Source organism: Temnothorax longispinosus, chromosome 9, assembly GCF_030848805.1.
Source record: "Temnothorax longispinosus isolate EJ_2023e chromosome 9, Tlon_JGU_v1, whole genome shotgun sequence".
Taxonomy (NCBI): Eukaryota; Metazoa; Arthropoda; class Insecta; order Hymenoptera; family Formicidae; genus Temnothorax; species Temnothorax longispinosus.
The window spans coordinates 15,636,608-15,648,097 of NC_092366.1; the positions used below are offsets into that span (position 1 = coordinate 15,636,608).

The 11,490-nt window shown below is 30.6% G+C and overlaps 1 protein-coding gene across 2 annotated transcripts; it reads right to left on the reverse strand.

Annotated features, from left to right (window-relative positions):
- Positions 1-6,108, reverse strand: LOC139819323 (F-box/LRR-repeat protein 4-like). Of its 2 annotated transcripts, none has more exons than XM_071788567.1 (8): positions 6,046-6,108; positions 4,807-5,037; positions 4,580-4,691; positions 4,029-4,485; positions 3,711-3,915; positions 3,270-3,621; positions 2,029-2,338; positions 1-1,876 (listed from the first exon to the last, which is right to left on the reverse strand). In XM_071788567.1, exons 2-8 carry the CDS (start codon positions 5,026-5,028, stop codon positions 1,552-1,554), a joined length of 1,983 nt encoding a protein of 660 aa, XP_071644668.1. In that variant the 5' UTR covers positions 5,029-5,037; positions 6,046-6,108; the 3' UTR covers positions 1-1,551. The 2 variants fall into 2 exon arrangements, with proteins under 2 accessions (XP_071644668.1, XP_071644669.1); XM_071788568.1 differs by having other exon boundaries at positions 1,745-1,876; positions 2,192-2,338.
- Between the last annotated feature and the right edge of the window lie 5,382 nt (positions 6,109-11,490).

Consider the following 11,490-nt stretch of genomic DNA (forward strand, 5'->3'; position numbering starts at 1 on the left):
AAACTGTTTTGTTTTAGAAACCGTGGCTAGAAAGAGTATCACAGGAAATATATTTCTAAACGAAAGAAACATACGGAAAAAAATATCAAGAGTTTACTGACGATGTTATTAATGTAGCTTTTATAGTATTTTGCTGAACAATTGTTTCAAACAAAGAAATAACACCATCGCCTAAAAAATTCAAATTATGAAAAAGAAAAGAAAGATAAAATGGTTCGAAAATAACAAAACTATAAATAAATTTGAATATTTTATTTTTATTAAACATTAACTTATTTTAAACCTAATTTATCAGATAATTTTTACAAAGTAAATTTGTAAGTGTAAAAATATGAAAAGTAAACGTAAGTAAACATTAAATTGATATGTCCTAAATAGTAAACAAAAACTATTCAAATTACCAGTCATAGTCGTATATATAGACCGATATACACACAGAAAAATATAAACTACCTGCAAGTTAATATTACTTGATTCAAGTATTTGATAAGTTCATATATGAGCAAATCTTCCATAAAGTCGTCATAAGTATCACATTTACTCAAAACATATTCTAGATCTTAGCAAGTTTAGTACTTGAAACAAGAATATTAAATTAATACGAACATTTTGTTTACTTACAATATAGAGTCCACGGAAGAGAAGCATATACTTCAATAAAGATATTACATTTTCTTGAGAGAAGTTTATCCGTTATTTGAATCAAGTAAAAATTTTATTCATCTAGAATAATTGTTTACTTCAAAAAAGAATTTGTATTCTTGATGATTACAATTAATATTATTTTTATTTTTTTAATTTTCTTTAATTCTTTAGTTCCTAAGTGGAATGTAGGTTAGGAGGTTTTCGTGCGCGGTGCGGAGGGGTAGTACTTACAGTTTAGAATATAAAAATTCCTGTCTTCAGGTGGACTTGAACCCGGTTCCTCGTGGTTATGAGTCTGACACTTTATCACTAGGCCACATCTCTGATCATATTCTTAGTGTTGCAGTATCTAGTTTTCACAGAAGTAATTTATTGATTTCAAGTATTTCATAATCTTACCTAAAGAATCAGTAAATATTCAAATCAAGCTTATGTGGCTTTTCTTAGATAAAGTTTACAGAATATATTTGAAATTAATGAATCACTTTCTGTCAAAACTAGATACTGCAGCACTAAAAATATAATCATAGATGTGGCCTAGTGATAAAGTATCAGACTCATAACCACGAGGAACCGGACAGGAATTTCAATATTCTAAACTGTACCCCTCCGGACCGCGCACGAAAACCTCCTAACCTATAGAAGAATGTCGTTCTACAGCCAAGTATTTCATATTCTTACCTAAAAAATCAGTAAATATTCAAATCAAGCTTATGTTGCTTTTCTTAGATAAAGTTTCGAAATATACTTAAAAGAAGAATAAATTCTTCTTTTAAGCACATGATGATAAGCTTTTCTAATACTTATGATGAGTATATTAAGAAACTAATATTAAGAAAATATTCTTTGTTAAAGAAAACTGTTACTCAAACCAAATAAAATAAAATGAGTAATTGCTTTTCTTGGCTATAGAACGATATCTTTCTGTGTGTAGACAGACACATGCGGATATCTCTTTTTCCATTTATTAACCAATTGATCGCTTATATTACAGTGTACGAAACAAACCTCTTGCAGTTTAGAACATTGTTTCAAAATAACGGAACAATTATCAGGTATATCAAGTTTCGTTGTAATGGCACTAAGATATAACTTTTTCAAGTTTTTGCACTGCGCTAGTAATTCCAACCGGTGATCAGTGAGGACAGCATGTTGCAAATGAACTTCTTGCAAGTTTTGGTTAGAAGAAAGGAATCTAAATAAACTGTCATCAGTAACTGGATAATTGTATCTGTAACCAAAATCATATAATTATTACAGTACTTTAATTGTAAAGAAAACATTTATGTAACTTTTTCAAAATGCTCGCAAAAGAAGCAAACAAATTTTAATAAAGAATACAATAATATGTATTTTAAAAGAAAATGTAGCACACACACTTACAGACAAAATTTTACTTTTCGTAAATTCTTACAGTTAGTGAGGGTATTAATACCCTCAGATGTAAGATTACATATACATAAATTTATTACTTCCAAGTTACGACACAAATTTGCCAACTTTATTAGAACTGCTTCTCTGTTTATAAGGTACGTATCTAACTCACGCATCCATTGATTTTTTTGCAGTATTTTGCAAAGCTGTTGAGCGTTTATACGCGTACTACAAAGGTTTAAACGTTCCAAACTTTTTAGCTTTTTGAGGTATGAAAATCCTTCGTCGTCTATACCATAACAACGACTTAGATCCAATTCTAAGAAAAATTTGTATTAGATGTTATGCAATTTATCCATAATCTTGACAATTATATACATATACTATATGCATTAGGGTGTGTCATTTTGGAGCAACTTTTTTTTTCATTTCACGAATAGCATATATACTTGCAGGAAGGTAAAATAAGATACCTGTTAAAATTTTAGTCCTTAATATTAATATTAACAGGTCGCTCATCGCGATTTTTTATTTTTCATTTAGTACGATAGAAAAAATTTTATAACTATCTAACAAACAGTAATACAGCATTGCGCCATATAGATTTTCTGTAGTAAATTTACCGCTCTACAAAAAGATCTCTTATCATTTTTTCATAAATTCAACCGTTCAAAAGATATTCAAAGTTAAAGTTTGATAAATTTTATAAAACTTGTTTTTGCTTCTTATGAATGTTAATTAAATTTTTATACTTTGAACTTTAAACCTTAATATCGTCTAAATGGTTATATTCATGAAAAAAACATAAGAGACCTTTTTTGTAGATCGTTAAATTTTCTACAAAAATATGTATTAATTATTTCATAATTTTTGATAATCGATATAATACAACATTCATAAGAAGCAAAAACAAGTTTTATAAAATTTATCAAACTTTAACTTTGAATATCTTTTGAACGGTTAAATTTATGAAAAAATGATAAGAGATCTTTTTTGTAGAGCGGTAAATTTATTACAGAAAATCTATGTGGTGCAATGCTGTATTACTGTTGTTAGATAGTTATACAATTTTTTTTATCTTACTAAATGAAAAATAAAAAATCGCGATGAGCGACCTGTTAATATTAATATTAAGGACTAAAATTTTAACAGGTATCTTATTTTACCTTCCTGCAAGTATATATGTTATTCGTGAAATGAAAAAAAAAGTTGCTCCAAAATGACACTCTAATATGCATATATATACATACCTTTCAAATTTTTGCATATCTCTGAAATTTTAAGTAGAGCACAACTGTTAACAGATATGCAGTTACTTAATCTTAAGTGCGTTAAACGCATGCCACAATTATCAAGAAAGTTTACAAAATCCTTAACATCAAAGACGCTTCCTGTAAGATCTAACTGTCGCAAATATTTACATCTAGATGAAAAGTAACAAAATATATCGCGCATACGTTTGTAGTCCGATACAAAACGTATGTTCAAATGTGTATAGAGTTTCGGGTCCCGTGTTAAATTATTGAAGCGCTTATCTACATAACTCATGTGGCATAACGTCATCAAATCCATATTTTTTAATATTATTAGTAGTACTTCATCCTACAAAGGTATATAATAAAAACTTCAAAACACGATATGACATTGCAATAAATATTATGATGAGAAATAGACTTCTTAGAATACTTTACAGAAAGCGCAGACAAACTGAAAAGTGATAGCTCCTTGGATTCATTTGAAGAGAGTTTCAAATCCTTGGCATAATTTGAATGACTTTTTAATAAATTATGACGCGAGTTTTTCTCTCCATTAGGTTGCAGATAAGCAGGAATTATCTCCTGAGGTACTTTTTTGTGCCTCAAATTATTCTTATAAGAAGTCTTCTTTCGTATATCGCTGCAAACAACATTGGAACAAATTAATTAGTATTCTTAATTTTTATTCTTAATTAGTATTATTGGAAGAATTAAAAAATATTAATTATTACTCAATATCAACGATTATAATACCTTTTACAAATAATGCAATATTCAGGAAAATTCTGTTGCAGATGTACTAGATCCAAGTGTGCACTTTTTAAATCTGCTGTTAAATTATGAACATCGTCATGGCATGGAAAGTACATGCAGTTAATTCTTTTTAACACATTTGTTAAATTTTCATTAGCATTTCTAGAAACAATTAATTTTGATGCGCCGATAAGCATCACAGCATCTATTTTTGAATAAGATTGAGATGAGCTTTTTGTAAATACTAATCTGAGCATTTTGGTTTTAAAGTTACACGGATGCGTTAACGGTGGAGAAAATAATCTTGATGTCGGAGATACAATCTGAGATGACTCATTCCACAATTGAATCCACTGATAATTAGAATCTTGAGCCGAAATTTGAATTACGCTTCCAGGATTACATATTTCGTAAATACAGACTCTGATTGGATATACAGCTTCATGAAACTCGATATCTTTAAATAGAAAATATAATTATACTTACTCTCTTCTCAACAAAAGCGTATCTTCCTTAACAATATCTTATTTATCGATTTGAATATTACATACCAATATAATTGTTTTCACTCCTCCTCGTCCAGAATTCAACCTCAAAATCAATTTGTCTTATGAAACCTTTGTTTTGCCATCGAGATATTGAAACACCAGCATCATCCTCCCTCTATATTAAAAAATCAAAATTGTCAAATAGTAGAAAATCTTGTAACATATAATATATAGCGATTACTTTGTACAGGACTATAACAGAGATAGGTAGTACCAAAAAATACACGTACCACGGAATGAATAAGTTGTCCGTAATTTTGAAATTTGGGTGGTCCAATTATGTCAGGGGCAGTATGGAATATGCTAAGACTTCTATGGTTTACGTCAACAAATCTTTTTTTTACGAATTGATAGATGAAGTCAACACTATCCTCTTCTCCTACGGATACTCTGCCGACATAGGGATATCGACTACAATTTTCGCAATATATAGATTGATTGTGGGTTGTCATGTTTTCTCTCTAAAAGGAGGCAAAAAATACGGAGAATAATAATCCTTTTTTTTAGCATATGCTAAAATACATTACAATATCATATATATTTATAATTATAGCCTTAAGATTATATGTATAATCTAACAATAAGTTTATCTTGCTTCTATTCGCATTGCTAGTACTGACATTATTATTATATGCATGTGTGTGTTGAATATCATGATTAAATAATTAATTATTTTAAAAAAATAACAGTTATTAAACTAAATAATTACCCAGTTATTTTTTAATTTCGTTAATGTAGAAAAATGTTCTTTTATAAATTCGAAATATTGAGAGCTCTGTGTTCTTCTACTACCACGTGGCACACACGTGCACGAGCACAAAAGAAAGAACAAAAAAATTACACAATTTAGATTGCTCACATTCGCCAGACATACGCTTAATTTCTAAATGACTATAAAGTTCCATTTTACAATAGTCATAAGAGTAGATGTAAGACGCGTAAGCAGTAAGCTATTGACTAATAAGATTTTTACAATCCAAGAGTAATCGATTGTAGTTGGTCAATTTTTACTGCTTACGCCTTACCGCATACTCTTACAGTTATTGTAGAATGGGTTTAAGATTTTCCAAAATGTATTTTTTATCTTACTCAATGTATTTTTTATCTCATTTTCCGATACACGTTATAACATGTTCCACCACGTGGTAGTGCGTTTCACACGGTAGAAGAAAATACGGCATACACCACGTTTACGTGCACCAAAAAAACAAATTGCAAAATTTAAATTGCTTAAGTTCGCTACACTTACACTTACGCTTTTAAATAACCAAAATTTTTTAAAATGTATTTTGTTATTTATATTTAATGTATCTTTTATCTCATTGTTTGATATAGGTTATAGGTTATCTAACAATAAGTTGTACAAAAGATCACACAGTGAATAAAAAGAATTAATTATCTACCGGAAATTTAACTCGGAATCAAAAAATTAATCAGAAAATCTAGTTTCTATCAATTTTCATACTTACTGTTTATTAGCGAGGCAGATTTAATGTAAAAAAACTTCTGTGTAGGCTGTAGGCCCAGATCTATATTATATTCTAGACTGCCAACTTTCACAAAATACATACATAGATTTAAAAAGTGTTACGTCCAAACCCTAAGATTCAGGTAAATTACTAGAAAGCAAAGGAAAGACTAGCTAGAGGGGGGGGGTATGAAAGAACGCAAGCAGATAGGTACACATAATTTTCTACTGGGAAAACTGCCCAGACAACACATAATACTAAAAGATAACGAAAACGATGTCTTTCTTAACCCTTAACATACACACTACCTGTTTGAGACATAAAATACACACTGGGTCATTTTGACCCAGTGCTACTTTGCGTAATTACCACAAACGGGGGATCGATTTTTTTTGGCTGAAATTAAAAGGGTGCATTCTTGCAACACTCAAAATGAATGTCAGATTGTTTGTAAAAGGTTATTAATAAAGCTTTATGGTTCAAAAATTCAAAATATGGTTTATAAACCAAAAAATTGCTATTTTTTACGAAATATTCAATAACTTTCTAAATTTTCAATATTTTTACGTGAAAATTTAACTGCATACTCTCTGGATTATATACTTTAAGGTAAAAATACGCGCGAAAGCTAACATTTCAAAAAAGGTATTTATTTGGAAAACCGAAAGCAATGGTCGCGTTCAGCAGACCAAGCCGCTCAGTAGCGGTCGAACATGATTGGCTCTTACTTTTAGAACTAACTAATCGACGCAGAGTGTTGATAAGACGAACTCAACAGTTGTGTCTGCTGAACGCACCCAATATAAATCGGTAGCACATTTGCTTCAAGATTCGTTAATGAACGATTCGTTTTCGATGGATATAGGGCATGGAAACAATTCGAACTGTAGTAAATAGACTTAAAAAATATTAATCATACTATTATATAAAACCTGACTGTTTTAGCCTGAGAGCTGGCGTTAAAAAACTGCAAGAGTTTTGTAATGGCTGATTTTTTCACATAACGTTATATTGCGGGTGTACATGAGTCAGCACCCACTCGCAAGGTCAGGTACTGGGACACCTGGCGCCGGCGCGCTTTGAAATAGATCAAATTATTAAGTGCGATAAAAGTGTTTTGTAATGGCTCAAATTTTGTGAGAAACTAATAAATAATATAAAAAACCGTTAGAAAGTGGTCAGACCGCACAGTTATGGGACGCAGCGAGTCAGCACCTCGCATAAGTGGTCGCAATAATTAGGTCAGTAAAACTGTTTCGAAATAGCTGAAAATTTAGAAACTATTAAATTATTGCGTATAATGAAGGAAGAAAACGGTCAGACTTCAGTTTAATGGGACTGACGCAGTCAGCAGTCGTTTGAAGTGCGAAGATCAAGCGCGCGCGGCTGCTCCAAGCGCGTAGTGATTTGTTTATAATTAAATTCCATTTGTATTTAATAAAATGATTGAAAGATTTTCAACTAAATCAGGATTGAAATTGTTATTTTTTATGTTGTTTTCCTTTTCTGCTTTGAAAAGGACGGTTAGATGGTTTGAACAGAGCGTCGGTATTCGGCGTCAGTCTTAAGGCGAAAATAAACGACGCGTGACTCGGCGAGCCTCGCGCAGCTCGTAAATGGTTAATTTTTATTCATAAAAATGATCGTTAATTTGAAAAAATATTTTTTCAATTTTCTATGTTTATTTTACATATTTACAAGTAACGTTTTTATTAATTCTTTAAATATAAAAAATTATAAAAATTATAATTTACATATATTTTGCTTTTAACAATAAATTATTATGTATAAAATACTATAGATGAGGCATAATTTTATTTATTTACAGACACTGAGTCTGAGCAGGTAGACGACACTGAAGAAGCTGATTTCGAGAGTGATAAGCAATCAGATGAAGAAAATAACAGCGACATTGATTATTAATTGTTTATTTGAAAAAAGTGTATTATTTCATACTTTAATTATACTTTTTATAAAAATTTTTTTTAATTTTTTGTTTCTTCATTTGTAGTTTTGTAATTTATAATTTGATCTTAAGTTTATTTATATTATAATAAAATTTTTAATTAATTAATTAAATAACGTAAAAAATAACAATTTTAATCGTGATTTAGTTAAAAATCTTTCAATCATTTTATTAAATACAAATGGAATTTAATTATAAGCAAATCACTACGCGCTTTGAGCAGCCGCGCGCGCTTGATCTTCGCACTTCAAACGACTGCTGACTGCGTCAGTCCCATTAAACTGAAGTCTGACCGTTTTCTTCCTTCATTATACGCAATAATTTAATAGTTTCTAAATTTTCAGCTATTTCGAAACAGTTTTACTGACCTAATTATTGCGACCACTTATGCGAGGTGCTGACTCGCTGCGTCCCATAACTGTGCGGTCTGACCACTTTCTAACGGTTTTTTATATTATTTATTAGTTTCTCACAAAATTTGAGCCATTACAAAACACTTTTATCGCACTTAATAATTTAATCTATTTCAAAGCGCGCCGGCGCCAGGTGTCCCAATACCTGACCTTGCGAGTGGGTGCTGACTCATGTACACCCGCAATATAACGTTATGTGAAAAAATCAGCCATTACAAAACTCTTGCAGTTTTTTAACGCGCCAGCTCTCCGCCTATTTGTCTGTCCGTCCGTTTGTCCGTCTGTCTGTCCGCGAACTACTCATTCGTTAGTGGACCAAATTTTTACCAAAAGTATATGAAATAGGGGTAGAATTGGGGAGTGCAATGATGTGATTAATTTTTTGTTACCGATTTTTTTGGAAACCGGTTCCGAAATTTGCCCTAGATTGTACGACATTTATGTATAATTCAGTGTTATATTAATAAACATTAATTAAAAAAATTTCAGAGCATATTTAAACATTTACTTACACTTTAATTGTTCGAAAGAAGCTCAAAAAGACTAAAAAGAAATTACAAAAAATTACCCCCAAAATGCGTAAACTACACACTGGGTCAAAATGATCTGTGATTTTCGAAACGTTTGACACGGACGGCAGCCAGACACAGCCGGACGCCTGCTGACTTACAACGACTGTACCGCTATCTAGAGAGAGATTAAAACTACCAAGATATGGGCGCGACAGATCCCGATTTCAGCGTTTCAATGCGACACAATTTTTTTTACTGGGTCATTTTGACCCAGGGTGTATGTTAAGGGTTAAGTTATCATTTTGACATAGCTAAAAGATACGTGAAAGATACCTTTTGATCTTATTGAAAAAATTATCATAAAAAAGATACCGTTTCATCATCCGTTTCCTATAATTTTTTTCAATAAACACAAAAGATATTGTTAAAAATATTTTTTTAACTAATCAAAAATAGTTATTATTTCAATAAACATCAAAATGTCGGTTAAAAAAGTAAAAAGTGTTTTTTTCAGTTATATTTGTGCTGGCAAGATATATAATCCGTTCGTATACCATTAATAATCACTGGCTGCGTTTAGCAGAGAAAACTGCTTTGCAACTGTTGTAAAATTGAGGAATCTTATTGGTGAGTGCTTTTAATTTTGACCGAAGCTAAAAGTATACAATAATCAAATTCGCGAATTTTACAAATTGTAAAACTACCGTTGTAAAACAACTTTTGATGCTGAACGCATCCGTTGTGACCATGTTGAAGCGAGAAATAATACACTGAAAATTCTTGCGTATCACTTTTAAATAAAAAAGAGATATTTAGGTAAAAAACATTTCTAATCGCTTATATTTTATTTTATCCAGATATTCGTAGGAACTTTCATGTAAATCCTATTAAGTTTTATCGAAATCGGTGGAGTTCAGTTCTAAGCCTCTCTTGTTAGTAAATATATAAGACGGTCACTCACAAATGTGTCTGTGAAGGGTCTGTGTAGAAATTTACACGTCACCCATTAATGAGGGCCTTGTTGCACTCAAAGTGTTAAAGAAAATGATAATTTGTCACTCTGCGATACAGGATGCACAACAACGTAACCATCTTGTAATTACATTGATTTGCATTAAAATGCAAATATATAATTTGCATTAAATTATAACAAAGCCAAATATTTTAATATTTTAAAAATATAATAGTTATTGTGCGTGACGGATTCTTTATTTACACATATTTACGCAATTACTTTTTCGTGGCATGCAATTCAACCGATTTTATGTATACCGATTTATATATCTCTTCTTTGTAAGATATATTCTTTTTCAGACAGCACAAAATATTCTAACAAGATAATTTTCATGATAATATTCAACAAGAATATTGTAGATAATTCGAAGAATGTTATATTAATGGAAATATTATTTATATATTATTGGAATATTATTTATTAAGTCTCAAAATATTCTAATAATACGTACTTTAATAAATATTTTGTATAACATTTCATATTGTTATCAACTGGAACGTTCATGTACCGAAACATTTTATGTATACTTTGTACTGCTAGTGTCCATCTGGGTCAAAGGTTCGTGGCACCCCGTTGTTGGATCTCGGATTTTTATCTCGCGTATTCCTCGATTAAGTGGAGGATTCCCCAATTAAGTGGAAGAGAGCTTAAAAGGAAGATTCTTTGTTTAAGAAGAAGAGAAAAAATTCAGAAAATCTTAATTGTGAACTAGAGTATCTGTGTCGTATTGCTTAAAAGCAGAAGTTACCTTAATTTCCCTCAAATGAAAGAAAGACCTCACAAAAATACGTTTTACGTGGTCTCATGGTTGTGTAGTGCCTAATAAAAAGAAAAGAATAAAGGAAGACTATCACTGTTTCTTCGACCGTTACAGAGTGTATCAAGATTAGTATAAATATCTTGCAAATAAATATAATTATCGATACTTTAATTAAGATATCTAAAAGAGTTAAATTATTTTACAAATTCTGAAATATAAATTTTCAATAAAAATATACAAAAAAGAGTTTAACAAAAATTAACTAAAAGAAAAATACCCTAAAATGCATTTTATTTTTTGAGCAATAAGATTATTAAGATAATATATTTGTTACTGTAATATATTGTCACAGTCAATATCTAAATCCACGTACAGAAGTTCAATATTGTTGTCTTCGAACTTTCCGGTAAAAGTTCTAGAACTGGTTTTAGAATTAGTCTAGAATTAATAGATTTTAAAATACAGAAACGTAGTGTATTTTTTCTTTGCCCTTAAAACTTCGTAGAAGATGATATGAAAATACGCAAAATATTATCTAAAATTTTATTTAATTATTTATCCGTAGAATGTAAAATTCGTAATTTATTGCATATCCCCGCAGGGTTCGCAATCTACTACCAATACTATCCTTCTCCTCTCACTTTAACCCTTTGGACCAACGGCTTAACGTCTCTTTCCGAAAACGGAGCCCAGTTTTCTCCACACAAGAGCCTATCTTGCACGGAGAGGCGCAGCTATCGGAAAAAACATTTCCATGCTTCATGGCTCTAGTGGACTCG